The following is a 17,397-nucleotide window of genomic DNA, read 5'->3' on the forward strand; positions in this document are numbered from 1 at the left end:
ATCAACAGTAATTTCCTGTAAGTCTGATAAAGTCTCAAAAAAACCAACTCCGGAAGAAAATGTAGTTTCCTCTGTAGCATCACTCTGAGTAATGAAGAGCTTTACAAACACAACATAACATACTGTGCATTACATGCATAACATACATGCACAGTATTTTATATAATAACTATGTATCCATTAAGTCTGAAAACAAATCAAAAATTGAAAAACATTCTACAAATACTTTGTTGATTTATTGTAAAAATGTCAAAGAACAACTTTGAAGTTGTCAACACTAAGCTTCCCTGTGATGTACGGCTTATATGGACACAACGTACTGCTCTCTGTCAACTTTGTACCCTCTTATCAATTACACATTTAAGAACCCATAAATACAGCTGCAAAGTCCTTTTCCAGTTTGAACCTGGAATAGACAACACCTTGAAAAAAGAATAATCCTTGAAAGACAAATTTGCACCGGCAGCCAAACAGGTAACCTTTATTTTAGTCTTTGCATGTATTCTTGTGTTAATTTTAGCTGATTTGTTCTAGTGGATCTGTAGAAGGTCAGTTACAGGCAACAGTTTGCATAATCGAGACCTCTGAGCAACACGAGTTAATCTTTTCTATATGGGATCGTACATCAGCAGAAAAAAAAAAGCTACAGTCACAATAATTAAACATCTTTTTTGAATCCCACATTGGTTTTTATTCAATATATTATTTGTATTTGAAAAATACATGTATGGTAAAAATATGCTAAATTATTGGATGTTTATTTTGCAGCTTTAGAGCACAAAATGCATTGGATCTGGATCAGTCTGATCTGACTCTGTCCAGTGGTGGTACATAGTGGGAAAGTACTTGTCCTCCCAGTTGATGGGAGCCACTGGGTGAACATGAAAGTCATCATTGAAGAACTACATTCAAGGGGTCATCAGATTTTTGTTGTGCGACAGACAGACAGCTGGTATATCAAGGAATCCTCCCCGTTCTATACTTCAATTAATACCGACACAGAGTCTGGATTTGATGAAGACTTCATAAAATCATTTGTGACTGAACTGCTGAAAATCCAAAGGGAGGGGAAGTCTGTTTGGACTCGTATCAAACTGGAAATGGAACAAGCACAGAAGATCTCAGAGTTCCACATAAAATCGGCCAAAGGTCTTGAAAAGACTTTTGAGTCCAAAGAGCTGATACAGTCCATGCAAGATGAGAACTATGACCTAGTCCTTACAGATCCTGCTTTACCAATGGGTGTCATACTTGCTCATTACCTCAAACTACCTCTAGTTTTTAATGTGAGATGGACCAGTCACGGCGAAGGCCACTTTTCAATCGCACCTTCTCCTCTCTCATATGTTCCAATGACTGGTACAGAGATGTCTGATAAAATGTCTTTTATTCAGAGAGTCCTAAATGTAATGATATTTGCTTTGAATGAATACCAAATTATGTGGCATGTTTTACCATATTATGAAGCCTTATTTACAAAGTACTTTGGATCAGATTTTGACTATTTATCCATGTTTCAAACTGCAGATCTGTGGCTCATGAGAGTGGACTTTGTGTTTGAGTTTCCCCGTCCCACTATGCCAAATGTTATCTATATGGGAGGGTTCCAGTGTAAACCTGCAAAACACCTGCCTCAGGACTTGGAGGAGTATGTACAGAGCTCTGGAGAGCACGGAGTTATCATAATGTCTCTGGGAACTTTAATTGGAGATTTACCCCATGATTTAGCTGAAGTAATAGCTGGAGCTTTTGCTAAATTACCTCAAAAAGTCATTTGGAGGTATAAAGGCGTCAGGCCAGCCAATCTGGGAAACAACACTTTAGTGGTAGACTGGATGCCACAGAACGACCTTCTAGGACATTCTAAGATTAAATTGTTTGTGGCTCACGGGGGAACAAATGGTATTCAGGAGGCGATTTATCATGGAGTTCCTATACTGGGTCTTCCTTTGATTTTCGACCAGCCTGATAATCTGCTTAGAATTGAAGTAAGAGGAGCTGGGAAGAATATTCAGATTTCTACTATGACTGAAGACACATTCTTGCAGGGGATACAGGAAGTCCTAACTGAACCCTCCTACAGGATAAATATGCAGAGACTCTCCAGACTGCACAGAGATCAGCCAATGAAGCCCCTGGACCAAGCCATCTGGTGGATAGAATTTGTCATGAGGAACAGAGGAGCTGCTCACCTGAGAACTGAGTCCTACAGGCTGCCCTGGTATTCCTACCACTGTGTAGATGTGATGCTGTGTTTAGGGGGAGCTGTGCTGGTTATTTTCGGTGTGTTTGCTGTTCTCCTAAAATGTCTGTGGCGTTTGTGCCTGAAAAACAAGAAGAAACAAGATTGAAAAGAAAAGAAATGTGGTCAAATGGGAACCAGACAGATTTATTTTAAGTTTAGACTTGCAAATTGTAAACCCACAGGCTAGATTATTTGTGTTTTTTGTGAAATTGAGATGATTTAAATGAGTTGGAGAAACACCTGTTCTGGTGTTAGTAATATTAGCCTCTCTATCTGAACTATCTGTTGAATAAAGAATCTTGAGTGAATATTTTTACTGCTTCTGTTTTTTTCCAACCTCAACACTTAAATCTTTGATTTTTCTTAGTTGTCTAGTTTATTTTTCTTTCCTGATGGGCTAATTTTAAAGATACTGGTTATGCTTCTTCATACAACTGAGTTGCAGTGGAACACTGTTTATAGAATTTTACACACTTTTTGGCATTGCTACAAAATGTATTTCATCTGAGAGGAAATAGCTGTTTTTATGTGCAGTCCAAGACCCATCAGTTGTGTTTAGGGATGAGGCAGACAGCACTGCCAATAAAAACACCAGCATAAGTGAAATATAAAGTGTTGGGTAAAGGCATTCTAGCTCATGACAGCTCTTAAAATTAAAATAAAATAATCTAGCATGTGAAAACAAACTTACAAAATGTTCTTATTTTTCCAGTGAGCTGAAAATTTGCAAGAGATTGTAAGGCTGTAACTCAATAAAGCAGAATTTAGCATTTAAATCCATAAATGTGAGTCTATAGGTAATAATTTTTCAGCAATAGAATAGTCCAACAAAACAAGAGTGAACACAATCTCTCATTGAAACCGTGTGTTCGCTGTTGTGGCTTTACGCTTATTTGCCAAAAACTAAAATCCCCCTCTGTGTCAAAAGGTGAAGGCAACAGAATGTCTAAAAACAACTTTTGCAAGGCCACAGATGACCTCTAATCTGCAAACGTCAACCAACAAAGCAAATGAAGCACAATCTATGAGTTACAAATTTAAAGCTGGTTTGACTGTTTGCTACTTATTTCATGGAACTTGTGACTACACTTATTATTGTGCTTTTCTTTGTTGCAAATGAAGTGATGCGTCTGAAGAATCTAAATAATTTGAACAACAGAATTTCAGCTCAATGAAGGCACAAGTGAACTTCCAAACAACAGTATTCTTAACTTCACTATTGATACAACACTTATTTCAATTTGTTCAAGCACTCTGGAAATATGAGGGAAACAATTACACAATTGCTACATAAAAACTGAAACTTTTAGACATACGCCTTAAATCACAGTTTTTCTAGAAGGAAAAATGTAAATTATATTCAAACTATGACTGTCCAAAACATTTGAGGACTTTACCTCATTAGAAAAATCATTCCAATATTAAAAATAAAGGGAAAATGCAACCATCACTTTAGAAATTAGTTATTTTGCCTGTTTGCCATGATACAAATTGCCTTCTAAGGACAAGCAGTTATAGACAATGGATTGATGGATGGATTTACAACTGTTTGCTGGGGATACTTGGAACTATGTCTCAAAAACTTTAAGAGGTTATATGTATAACAGGAATTTCATTTTAGAGGAACATTTTTATTATTTTTTAGCATAAAAGAATAATAAAGGACAAAACAATATTAGCTGCCTGGCGGACACACCTTATGAGGCAATATAGTTAACAAATTAAACAAAAAAACATTGTATTAAAAAATACAGATTAAAAAACATAAAAGAAATGGGTGAAAAGTTTATAAAATGCCACAAAGCAATCTGTGTTATATATATATATGTATATATATATATATATATAATTTTTGGAAAAAGTTTGATATTTATTCTCACTTTATTCATGCTTGTAACCAGGTAGCAGTTTAAGAAATCAAACTTATTGGTGGGTGGGTATACAGACAAACCAGTTATTGTTTTTAACAAATCTTACTATTTTAAAACATTTTCTGTGATTTATAATTACAGTGTTTTCCATAGGTACTTGTAATTGTGCTTCAGAATTCACAACTATGAACTTCAATTATTGTACTGAATTTTATTTTTCTGTGTCAACATGGACACAGAAAAATAGTGCTGTGTACATTGCACTTTACACAGCAATGTAAAGTGAATAAGGATACCAGATTTGTGAGTAAATAAAGTAAACAATAAATAAATAAAAATCTATTTCAAGTGTGGTATGCATTTGTATTAAACCTCAAATACTGTATTGCCTGAAAAAAAAATCCACCCCAACTGGATACCTATGCAAGTCACCTGATATGTGACTTTTATTAGAATCTGACTTTGAGAAACTTAATTTCAATGTAAGTTCTGTAAAGACCTCAGAGGTTGGTCAAAGAACAATAGTCAGGAATACCAAATAAAACACTAGACAAGTTACTTGTGTAGAAGTTTGGAGAGGGCTCGGTGATAAAACAATATCCAAAATTGTTGAATATGACATCATCATTCTGTTGGAATACTTTTTTTCTAGTAGAAACAGTGATGCAGTTAAGTCTAGATGTACAACAATCAGGTCAGTTGAATACAAATGTGCAGTCAACTTCTCAAATTTTTTGTTTTTTCTCTTCCTTCTACTTCATAATTGCAAGTTACTTTGTTTTGTTCTATTGTATAAATCCCAAAGGAAATACATTGAATGTTGCAGTCACTTTGTGACAAAATGTAAAAATGTTTACTGGGTACAAATACTTTTGCAAGGCGCTGAAATTAGATCAATTTGTTATTATTACTTATTTTTACCTGATCAAACATATTTAATCTCATCTCTACTATAGCAATAAAACAAAGAAAACAGAAAATAGCAGATTTAAAATATATTAACCCACACCTTGATTAGGAATGAAATTGCTGCACTGGTGACCCAGGTGAGGAAGCACCAAGAGAGGACATTTATGTATACTCATTCCTCAATATTTATACAAAAAACACACAATATTTCTTTGAACAGTGTACATGGTGACACCAGTGATCATTCGACACACATTTACTTTAGAGGAATTTTTCAAGAAACAAAACACAAAGAGAAGTCCAGTTGTCAAATGTCGAAACACTTACATTACTATGACCTGATGGAGAATTTTCAGACAGATTTTCAAATATCTTTAAATGCCCCAAAATATCCTGGGGGGCGATTAAAAAAAAAACTCCTGTCAAGTCTTTTTGTGGTATTTACAAAGTGTCTGTGTAGGACAGGGTAGGTCCACTCATGATGTTCTGGTTCGTAGAGAGCTCATCCTGAGCACGGTGAGCTCAGCCACATCTGCATCTTGCATCTCCACCTCCTGTTGGGAGCTTTCTCTGATTACATACACTACCAGACCCACACAGATGAAAATCAGGAGGATTATTCCTATTACCTGGACACAGGAGAGTAAGGTTAGTGAACGCATACATGACAGAGCTTCCATCGTATGATAACAAGTATATCTGACATAGTGAATACTCTGCCAACTGGACATATCCCACTCACCTGAGAAAACACAAACAACCGCTGTGAGCGGAGCATTAATTCTTGTGGGGTGACGTCTCCCTCTGTAACTGGCTCACACCACTTCTGCGGAGCTGCCTTGTCAACAAGGACAAATCTTCCATCCCAGTCTGTCATAGCACAGGCAAAGTACTGGCCGTCCAGGAACAACAAGATCAGCCAAACGACAGCAGGAACGAAACTAGAGAGGGAAACCATTTTCCTGCACCACACGTTGCACCTGCATCCCTGGATGATCTGCATCAAGGTGAAGGCCATGACAGCAGGAATGATGAAGAATGCTGATGAAAACGCTCCATTCCACGTAGGGTTGCAAGGACACTCAAACTCCAGCTCCACGAGCTTCTCTAGTCCCATGAGGATGAACCCAAAAGCCACATTTGATACCAGCGGACTGTTGCTAAGTTCATTTTTCAGCCTGGTAAGCCATTGTTGTCTACTTTCCATACTAAACTGACTAAAGAATGAAGACAACCGCTGCAAAAAGCCCAAAAGATAGTCCACGGTTGTGAACACATTGGCAACAGCTTAGTGATGCGTAATTAACACATCCAGGGGTAAGTTTTACCCTCAGGCAAAATGCTGCCCTTCCACTCTGATTGGCTTTGAACAACGGAGGGTGTGCCCTCGGCGCTGACCTTTCTCTAGCGGATTGGTCTCTGGGAGATTTCAGGTGGGGTTTCATTTTAAATGTGGTCTCCTATAGAGTACTGGAGGGCGGGGTGTAAAGTGGAGGGAAGTTTGTTCTGCAGTAGAGTACACACATGCACTTTACAACAGTCTGGTAAATAAACATCCTAAAGGTGTGATTGTTTACTTAGAAGCAAACATTTAAGATAAAAAATGTTTAAAAAGAGCTTCAAAATGTACAAAACATAAGAAATTAATTTATTTCATGCAAAAGGGAAAACATTGGAAGGTTTACTACAGGGTTCCAACATATTATTCAAGTCAAAATCCAACTCTTTTCCAGACTCAAATATTCAGTCCTTTTTAGTACAATTTAAAATGTAAGAACAATGGATTATTATGGATTAATTGAATGTGGTTACAGGCGGACGGACGTATGGATGGACGGACGGACAGATGAAATGACAAATAAAGTCTGTAAATTCAAATATTTTTGAAACTTTATTTTTCATACTTGTTACTCAACCTGGAAAATAATCATATAAAATGATATTTTCAGACAACACAGTTGTTTTATTCATAATTATTCATAACCCAATAATTATAAAATTATTGGGTTATGAATAGAATGTATTTAAATGCTTCCAGTCTATTTACTGAAACAGATTAGTACAGTCGTGAGCACACACTGCAATAAAGGACAGTTGCTGGTACTTTCGAGTTTATCCTAACTGGCCACATGAGGTCGCTCGTGCAGCAGCACAGATTAGGGATTGAGTAGGATTACAGGAAGCCATGTTCATTTTGAGGAGGAAATTAGACTGCATATTTTGAAAGGATCCAGGTAAATTGTTAAATAATTTACAAATGACCCACTCGGGGAGCTGAAGAGTAACTTCACAAACTCATCAAAAAAAAAAAAAATCTCAATATGATGGAAAAAGTTTGAATCAGACTTCAGCAAATACTCATTCTATATTTGCTTTCTTGATAGAAAACTCTGTACAGGGCTCTGTGGTTGTTTTATCTTACACATCTGCATATGTTGCCTTTTATTCAGAACTTGTATGAAAATTGCAACAAAATAGCGTCAAAATAAATATAAGTTTAAAAAGTGAGATAGACTTCCTGTCACCTGAAATTAATAACAAAATAAAATGTAGAACAGAGAAAAAAATTACAAAAGCAATAAACTGTCGGAGTTCACAAACAACATCATTTGCCTTTGCATACGTGCGCGATGCAGTGCGCGTGCCGCTGGTGTGTGTGTGGGTGTGGGTGTGTGTGTGTGTGTGTGTGTTCATCCCCAGTCATGAGCGCACTGGGCACGCGCGGCTTTCCGTCGCTGCCGTTGGTTCCCTACCAGCATCTGTTCCTCCGTTGGTATTAAAAATAGACCGGTGCTGATAACAGACTTATGTTTCGGCTTCATCACTCGCCGTCGGGAATCGCTTGCGTGCTACTTTCATCTTAATCACCGAACCGTGACCGGTGGGAGCGTAAATGCGCATCGGTGTGCGCATCTCTGAATCTTTGGAACCTCGCCGTGGACAATCTCTCTGACATCCAAAGACATCTTCCCCGCAATCCCAGCGAGGCTGCTTCGCCGCCTATGGCCGCAGATCAGCTCGGCTGGCCTCGTCCCGGACCTTTCACCCACGGCTGCCCTCCAAAAGGTGTTTGAATCAGGGAGACATCTCCACGGGATTAAAAAAAAATCACCTCGGCTGGCTGCTTTTAAAGAACCCGGTGCTATGCTGGGCCCATCTTTTTAGATCTCGTGATCAATAGCCTACACCATCTCTCCTCCCACATTCGTCCGACCGAGAGACCCTTATCGAGCCCTAACGATGCATCCTATCGCGGTGATGCTGGCGGTGGTCCTTCTGGGCAACTTGATGCTGCCCTTTGCCTCGGCTCAAAACGGTAAGGACACAGATGTGACCGTGGCAGAAATGTTCCGTGTGCGCTGAGGGAAAGTGATTTGTCTTGTGTTGAAGACGCCCGTGTGAAATGTTTCTAAAGAGGATTTGATTTCAACAGCGTTAAGCCATTACTTTCATTTCACGCTCCTCCACAACAAGGCCAGAGTTACTACGTTTGATTTGTGTTGCTGACAAGAGAAAGTTCAGGAACAATTTAACGAGGTATGACAGTTTTTCTCCTCCTCAGGTTATTTCTTGAATAGAGTGGACATGGTTGACAAGTTGAATAGAAATACACAGAAGAAACAAGTTTTTGAGTTTTAATCTTTATTTATTTCCAATGCCAAGCAGAACTATTTATAGCCTACCCTTCAAACTTTTCACAAAAATTGTTAACTCTAAATTTTAATACATGGAGTAACACAAAAATACCACGTAATTGTGAAGTGGAGGGAAAACTGTACACCTTGCTTTTTTTTTTCCAAATAAAAATATGAAAAGTGTGGGCTGCAACCCCCTTTACTCAGATGGCCCTAAATGAAATCTAGTGCATCAGAAAAAGAGAACATCTGTGTGACATGTAACTTAGAGTAAAAACAGTTGCTCTATGAAGGCTTCAGAAGTTTTTTGAAGAGCTTTAGTGAACAAACAGCACAGTGAAGATCAATCAGACAGGTTGCAGATGTTTGTGAATAAGCTTAAACTGAGGTAGACCTTTAACATGGCAGTGATCATGTTTCAAACCATCATCCAAAAACTGAAAGAATATGGCAGAGTTACAAATTTACTAAAGCTCAACTGTAATAACCATAAGAGTTGTTGCATTTTATCTACCTGACCCTTCTGTGAAAGTTGCAAGATGAAAGCCAGTTAAAATTTCCATTTGCAGTTTGCCATAAGCCCTGTAAGACAGGGGGGATAGATATGCATGCCACACTTTTTAGATTTAAAACAGCAAAAAGAAAAAAAACATTGAAAACCACACATACTATTTCTTTCACATTATAATTATGCACAACTCTGTCTATTACATGCAATCCTTCTATAACATAAAAGTATGTTTTTAACTGACAGTATAAGGCATTTATTACAGTATGAAAATGCTTGTTGGGAACTGTGGTCGTAATATTTACCTGTTTGAAAACATGCTAGTTCTTGAGTAGACTAGCTTAGATGTGGTTGAACTGGGAAAGTGAGAAAAGGTCAAAGACTGATCCAACCATTTTTTTTTTTGTTTTCTTACCAGAGAACCTTCCTTGTGTGTTGTTGTTGGAAAGGTTGTTAAAGCTTTGCATAACAAAATTATACAAATTCATTCCGTTTGTTGGAGCATCTAATAATTCTTCTCTTTATCAAAAAGAGAATAATTGGGGCTAAAAATGTTTGACTGACAGTCACTTCAAGATGCAAAGGGTGGATTTTTATGAACACCAAAAGTTCACTGTGCATTAATCATGGCGAAAACATGGAGGACTTGATATGAGGAAATGTCAGCAACATGCTGTTGGGTGTTCCAGTCTGTCCTCCTCTGATACAGCATGTCCTTACTTATAATTCTGTTGAATCACACCACCCGCTGGGCCACACAAATCAGCAGCCATTCATGAAATCAAAGTGGACTGCTCATAATTTTTGAAAAGTTTTAATAGCAACTTTCCAGTTGGAATTTATATCCTGTAGATTTTTATACCAGTCTAAAAATCATCTGTCTCTAAATGAGCTGCTACTCCCACATGTTGACAAAACAATGTCACAAGCTGTCACAGAAAAAAATAAGGCAGGGAAAGGGGAGACAATTACTCTAAATACTGTATTATAATTTTTAATGCTTAAGCTCCACTTTGCTTAGCAGCGTGGGGAAAAATCTGTCTGATGCAAGATTTTGATGACAGGTTTGAGAAGGTTGGAGGATTAAATTTGCAAATATTCTTTCATTTGTACCAATAAATCACTGCAGCAGATTATACAATAATTCTTCTCAGACAAAAAGAACAAACAAGCAGGACAGACAGAATACGGACCATTAACAAAAAAAAAAGCAACCTCCACCGTCAGCTTTTGGAGAGATAAATAAACCAAATATCCACAGCATTATATAGCAAAAAATATTCTCACTTGAATTTCTTTCCGCCTTCCTTATAAATTTCACTGGAGTGTGTGGAAGTAATCAGTCTTATTTGACTATCTGGAAAATGAAACACAAAATAGGCATTGTACTGTGTTGGCGTCCAGTCTCTGTGGCCCAGTTTGCACCATAGAATTACATGCATGCATAAATACCTGAAGTGGTCAGCGAGAGTCAGTCTCGTGCAAACCGATCATCAGATCTGTTAATGTTTTCTTGCTACATAGAGGAAGATTTCATTAAGTAAACAGATCCTTCATTAACGTCAGTCTTGATTGGGGCAGTAATAAACTGCAGCTACTGCACAGAACCAGAGGTATTTCTCAGATAATTGCTCATGTTGCATGCCAAACCATTTCACTTTTTTTCTCCCAGTTCAGATTAAGGGTAATCGCTGCGCCACCTCTTACGCAATGCTTGGTTTTGCTGTGATATGACAGCATCCAGGCAGTGATGTGGGGACAATAATAATTATAAGTGCATGAGATTTAATCACTGTGTCTGGGAAAGCTGAGGGAATTTGTGCCAGTTGCTCCCTCATTTTCAGGAAAAACTAGGCCTACTACAGGCAGCCAGGTTGTGCGACAGATATTTGGAAGGCTGTGAATTGCATCCGTCCGTTCTGCAGCGTTTCTATTTTTACCACAGAGACTGAGCACTGAGAACTGTGGCTTTAAGGTCCTTTTGTGAAAGTGAATCCATTAACTTTTAATGGACGGCCTCCCGGTGCACAGCTGCATGGCCCTCTGAAGACACAATGTGTGGATGTAAACTACTTAAGATCAAATATTATATGGTCCTTATGCAAAAAATACTAAATACTGTTGCGAAGACAGCTGGTGCTGACCTAAAGTAGTACCTTTGAGTCTTACATAATATCTCCCTACGAAGGATGCAACCTACTCTTTATGCTTTTGTGCTCGCCCTGGATGTGAGTCAATGTGTAGGCCACTTTAAATGACAGTTGTAGGAATTTCTTTTAGCATGTGCCATATTTCCATACTTATTCAGGATTAACATGTTGATGGACAGAGGTTTCATTTTGATTTGTGGAAAGGCTCTGCAGTTTCATGGTTGCATCATTTTTGTGCATAGTGTGGAAAATTTTACAGATATCACTTGTCAAGCTGAAAATAGGACAAGGTGACAGATTGGCCTGGCCAGCACATCAGTCAGAGCACAACTAGGTACAGTTTGTAAAGTGCATAGCTGATAACAAAATATAGCTCTGAGTTCTCTCAGAGTTGTTTATTTGCCACCTAAAGAATAGAAACACAATAATTAGTCTTGACTTACTGAAATGTTGATTATACAAATGCATCTGAATGGTAAAAATGATCTGTAGCTGTATAGAGCTTTAACGAGTCCAAAGGACACCAAAGTGTTTCACGGCACCTTCAGTCATTCATCCATTCACACACACATTCACACACTGATGGTGGTTACCACAGCTGCCCTGGAGCAGTCTGACAGAACTGAGGCCATCTTTTTAAAATTCCTTTTAAAATAATCATTTTTTTTACTGCTCGTATGTAATATAAGATCGGGAAAGCTTATAAGTTTTTAGAGAATAAAAAAACTTATAAAAAATGTTAAGTTAATAGAAGATTAGTTTCTATGAACCATGCAACTTAGTTTCTATTAACTACGTTAATAGAAACCGTTACTTAAAATGCAACAGTCTTGATTGACAAGAGACAAAACATTGACCAATTTTCCCTAAATTAGCTCTGATAGGTGATTGACAGGTTGAATATTAATACTATATTTTTTGTGAGGTAATTAAATTTATCAAAACTAAGAACTTCAATCATTTCGGGGTCCATTAAGCAAATGCATGTACTTTAATGTTTTGTTGAGTTTAATAATAATCAGAAATGTTAGCTATATCCAACATTTGCACATTTTGTACTAAAACCCATTCACCTGTGTGATGCAGAACTCATCTCCTTTCTGAGCTGTGTGATGTTTGAAGATCCCCTCATTTCTATACTTGCGCATAATTGTTTGAACAGATGAAGACATCTTAAAGTATCTGGAGATTATTCCCAAGGATGAATCAGACATGTGCAGCTTCACAACTCCTAATTTCTTGGTTGATTTTGTTCAAACATGTTAAGCAAGAAAGCTGTGTGGCCTTAAAACACATCCAGAGACGTGCCATTATTTAAATCAAATGTATTGGTTAACCTATCAGAATTTTTTTTAAGTTTTGACATGGTCATCCGAGCTTTCCCTCATTGTTTAAAGAGACATAATTCTGTATATAAACTTCTGAATTCAAAGAAAGTTACTAAACAAATCTCTAAAAACAATTTTTGTTCTGTTTTCTGGCACTTTGCAAATGAATTCTAATTGATCTAAAGGAAGAGAAGTTTGTTCTAATTTAACTTCAGACAGTAATAAAAAAAATATAGATTTTTAGTCGTTGTATGTAAACTTTTGATTTCATCTGTAGGAAAACCTTATAGTTTCTCCATATAGTTTCGCCATTGCCAAACCACAACGTGATATAGCCAGATCAATATTTTAAAACAGCACAGATTTCAACCATTCACAACTTTCTCTGTTTGCTGATTGGCCAGGATGATATTCAACTAGAGAAATCAAACTCAATGGGACAAACCCCAGATGGAGCAATGAAAGGAGATGAGAATCAAACAGTATTTTGTACCTAATAAAATGCCAATAATAATATGTCAAATCAAATACAAGTCAAGACACACAAATTAAATTTTTTCCTTTAATCTTCCTTTTGAAAAGTCTGAAAAGTTGAAAAGTTTTTATTATTTGGCTATGCTAAAATTCATCAGGAAGTCAAAGTCTTCATAAATCACCATTAATAGCTACACCCAAAATGAGACATTATGCACTGCACTGCCAGTTATGTATCAGCATCTGCAGAGGACAACATTGCACTGTAAGACAAGCATTTTACAGCCATGTAGCATCCAATCAATATACCTATATAGTGCAGCAGAGTGTCCATTATCATGTTTCATGCAGGCCATGCACAAAGGTTCATCTGTGAGTCTGGAAAACAAGCTGTAGAACTCGAGCCAAACTCTTACACTGAGTCATGGCTGCCCACTGCGAAATGTGATATGGCCTGCACTGATTAGGATCAGCATTGCTGCATAGATATTACCGATTGAAAAAAACAGTAATTTAACTAATTATCTTTTTTTTTTTACATAGCAATCGATTATTTGGTAGCTGTATGTACTGTAGCTGTATTGTGCTTTTTCTCCAGTTTTGACCTTCTTTGTATTGATATAATTAAACGCATTACAGCTAAGGCTGCTCTGCTGGGACTGAGATGACCTCTACAAGGACCCCGGAGGTTAATTTTCATTTTTGTCCTGCCCGGCATTTTAGCTAATGATACACAGAAGCAGGTGGCTGTTTTTACATACTTTGACACCAGATGCACCTGTGTTGTGTTGATACACAAATGATGACATATTAACAGTACAATTAGAGAGAAAGCATCCTCCACCCTTCCAAATAAACATCCAAAGGCTTCCCGAAAGAAAGAAAAAGAAAGAAAGAAAGAAAGAAAGAAAGAAAGAAAGAAAGAAAGAAAGAAAGAAAGAGACTAGAAACTGACAGTTTAAAAGCCTACGTTGTGGGACCAATGCTTAGACTTTATAAATAATTGTTCCTCTGAAAATGATTGTATGTACTCACTTCAACCAATTTTATACCATGCCGTACCGTTTAAATGTATGAACCATACAAAAAAAACCCACTTAGCTGAAATAGCTAACAAGTTCTATAGGATAGGTTTGAAGAAATACATGCAATGCTTACATCAGGGGGAAATACCTTCCTTTCCATTTTAGGTCTTAAAGATCACAAAGTGTTTGGAAATGGGAACAAAGAATAAGGCGAAAAAGAAGTTGAGAAAATAAATTTGTTGTATTCTTCAAATACAATTTGATTCAAATTGAGGTGCTTTTATTACAGTGAGTTAAAAGATAATGTCTGGAAAAATAAAAGGTAAAGATTTGGCCAAAATAGTGGAAACATTCTTTCATGTTAACTAACTGTTGTGACTCACTTACAGCATGATGCTTGCCATATTGATTGCACATAAATAGGTACAAGATAAAAGTTGTATCCTATCAATGCAAACACAAACTGATGCCAAATAACATTAAAAATATAGCCCAAAATGAAGAGGCCGCACACCAACCATTTTTCTAAACTCTTTTATGCATATGAAAATACTTCTAAACAGCCAAATCAATCCTTGCTGAGACAAAATGGAAAGTGTAGTAGCCTTCTCTTTATCAGTTGATCAGCAGAGAGCAGAAATAGGTGGGGTAGGGGAAATTGTGCCCCTATCTGATTCATATAACCGGAAAATCTCTGATCCCAGCTGTTTCTCTGACATCTGATTTAAAGCAATTGTAAAAGGGAGAAGAGAAAAAAATATATAAACTGTTTTTAAGAACCTTTGTATACATTGTGTATGTAAATTCTTGTAACAACTGTCACACAATATTACAAAAATGTACTGATATTATATATATGTTTTGTAGCAAGAGAGAATATGTTATCCCACAGTTTGTATAGTTCTGAACCCATCAAAGTTAACTTGTCCTGCTTTCTTTGAGGCATGTCAATATGGGCGTGCAAGAATGTGAAACGTAGGTGACAGAACTGCTACTGCAGAGAAGATTACAGGGAGTGAATTCAAGTCTTGGCAAAAAAGTGTTATAATGGAGTTGATGAAAAATAAAAAAACGTGTGAATGGAAAAAAAGCAAGCTTCTATTCATGTTGCTTAATGTGACATGTATTTCTAGCAGATGGTGAACAAAGCAGCAGCACTTCAGTTGGTGTTCTACCTGATCATCAGCAACCAGAACACTCTGCAGAAACCAAGCTTTATTTCATTGCAGTACTTTGTATTCCACTTAGGAACGCATCAGTTTTTCTCCATGTTAATTATCACATTCTTATGATCACAATATGCCTAAACGTTTTTGTTAACGACACCAGTGGAACAGTGTCTGTATGTCAGAGAAAGTTATTTTTACTTTTACAGTCGAATAACTGTAAAAAAGATCTTGAACTTTTTTCAGAATCTTTCAACTCTTTTCCTACATGCCCCCTTTTTTGCATCATTAGCATTTGAGTAGGTCAATTCTCGTAAAAGCCTAATCTGACTACATTAATGTTTATCTATTATCTTTGCATATACTGAGAGGTGGGTTCCTCTTATCGCAGGGCAATCTGGCCATAAAAGCATCTTTTGGGGATGTAATCCTGATCCACAGTCTGAATAGTCATGTTTTTTTCAGACCTACTTGTATTTAGTTCTGGATATGGCTGACTGGATGGAAAGCCTCTGCCTCAGGATTCTCTCTAAATATCTGTATTCTGGTTTATTCTGATAGACACTTCTTGGCTTTTTTGCACTGAGTTAGTTTTTTTTTGTTTTGTTTTTTTCACAAGTGCCACACAAGTAGGATAGTTGTTGTTTATTGCATATCTTAGCAGCTATTGGGACCAAGCAATTAAACACAATAGATGAGGCCTGACTCTCCAGTGTGTGATTACATTTCCAGGGAGGTACACATATGGCTGAGACATATGGCACACCGAAGATCCATAAAGCTCTCCAAAAACAAAATTATACATCAAAAATAAATTAGATGTCAGGATCTTTTATATTTTAAACAGAAAACAATCAACTGGAAATGTACCTTAAACCAGGCGGGGGGAAAAATTAATCTGACTTTATTAAGGCAGGAAAAAATCAAAAGGAATTAAACTGAATATTAGAATTGGACTGGGAACAAAAAGAAAAAAAAAACTGATTCAGCTGTCAGAGTATCTTTTTGCATCGACTCTTTGCAGACTTTTGACTACATCAGTTTTTCCTATAGGATGCTGGTCACTGGCTGCTGTATTAAATTTCACCATGCTGTCTTTTGTTTTCAAAATACTATATTGTCTTCAGTGTGCATTGCTATAATTTTGTTCCAGTTCCTCTTCTTTCAGTATTTAAAATACTAGCTGGCTTGTCTAGACCAGTCAGGCGTAACATTATGACCGCATGCCTAATAGCATTTCCAAACTAGCCCTGCTCTTTTAAGGCATTGATTCATCTTGGACCCCAAAGTTGGGATGCTGTAAACACTTTTAAATCTTCTAATCTGTCAAGTGTAGCTGCCATGTGTTGTACTTGAATTGTTTATTAGCTGCTAATATACCTCACCCAATAATGAGGAGATGAATAATGTAACTGAGCTCACTTGTCAGTGACTTGTTGCTAAAGTGTTAAGCACAGATGATGGTCATTTCAGCTCTCGCTATTGGATGGAGAGCGTGGAACTTAGGCTTTTGTTGGTCCTTTTCTGTCTGAGTTTTAAGCCAATGTAAGTAGTTATGGAATACAACAATACACATGGGATAGAATAGAATAGGCTTTCCTCTCTGGAAAATTAAAGTTTTTGTAACTTTGCAAACATTTAAAATTAAGAATGTAAGCAATATGTTCAATATATTTTGTCAATCATTTCAGAAAGTGAAATCACAGAGATTTGTTACATTTGGTGTGAAACAGTTTATGCCTGGGGTTTTTGTAATTTTGATGATTATGGCTTACAGATAATCAAAACAAAAATTCAGTGTCTCAACAAAACTTTAATACAACATAAGGTAAATATGAAAAGAATACTTTAAACTGAAAGGCCAGGCTTCTGAAAAGAATGTTAATTTAATAGAGCTTCCATTTGGGCTTCCATTGCATAAATTAATGCATGTGTGCATGTATATGTAACTTTTTTATGATATTCAAATCTTTCAAAATCCACTTGTATACATTTAGGTCAGACACTGTCTTGTATTAAAAACAAATTTAAAGAACTCCAAATTAATATTTATATTGTAAGTTTAGCTTTTTAGTAAATCTTCACA

General features: G+C 36.8%; 2 protein-coding genes and 1 pseudogene across 3 annotated transcripts in view; 2 read left to right on the plus strand and 1 right to left on the minus strand.

Annotated features, from left to right (window-relative positions):
* The first annotated feature begins 391 nt into the window (after window positions 1-391).
* LOC102224947 lies at window positions 392-2,555 on the plus strand (annotated as a pseudogene).
* A 2,512-nt stretch (window positions 2,556-5,067) lies between these two features.
* On the minus strand, window positions 5,068-6,282 carry LOC111608459 (calcium homeostasis modulator protein 6-like). Its single transcript, XM_023332941.1, has 2 exons — window positions 5,768-6,282; window positions 5,068-5,654 (listed from the first exon to the last, which is right to left on the minus strand). Exons 1-2 carry the CDS (start codon window positions 6,230-6,232, stop codon window positions 5,502-5,504), a joined length of 618 nt encoding a protein of 205 aa, XP_023188709.1. The 5' UTR covers window positions 6,233-6,282; the 3' UTR covers window positions 5,068-5,501.
* Window positions 6,283-7,715: 1,433 nt separating this feature from the next.
* The window catches only part of LOC102225206 (neuroplastin), a 36,595-nt gene continuing 26,913 nt past the window's right edge, over window positions 7,716-17,397 (plus strand). The window contains exon 1 of one of the 2 annotated variants that reach the window (XM_005805546.2): window positions 7,716-8,341. In XM_005805546.2, coding sequence (XP_005805603.1) covers window positions 8,266-8,341 — 76 coding nt within the window. In that variant the 5' untranslated portion in view covers window positions 7,716-8,265. The remainder of the gene's footprint in view (window positions 8,342-17,397) is intronic. The other variant, XM_005805545.2, reaches the window with a different exon arrangement.

This window comes from Xiphophorus maculatus, chromosome 4, assembly GCF_002775205.1.
Source record: "Xiphophorus maculatus strain JP 163 A chromosome 4, X_maculatus-5.0-male, whole genome shotgun sequence".
Lineage (NCBI taxonomy): Eukaryota > Metazoa > Chordata > Actinopteri > Cyprinodontiformes > Poeciliidae > Xiphophorus > Xiphophorus maculatus.

Excerpts from the sequence above, each read along its gene's own strand:
- LOC111608459 (XM_023332941.1), bottom strand. The coding sequence starts at position 6,232 with ATGGAAAGTAGACAACAATGGCTTACCAGGCTGAAAAATGAACTTAGC. Across the intron at positions 5,655-5,767 it reads GGTTGTTTGTGTTTTCTCAG|GTAATAGGAATAATCCTCCT; the intron begins GTGAGTGGGATA and ends TCCTGTGTCCAG.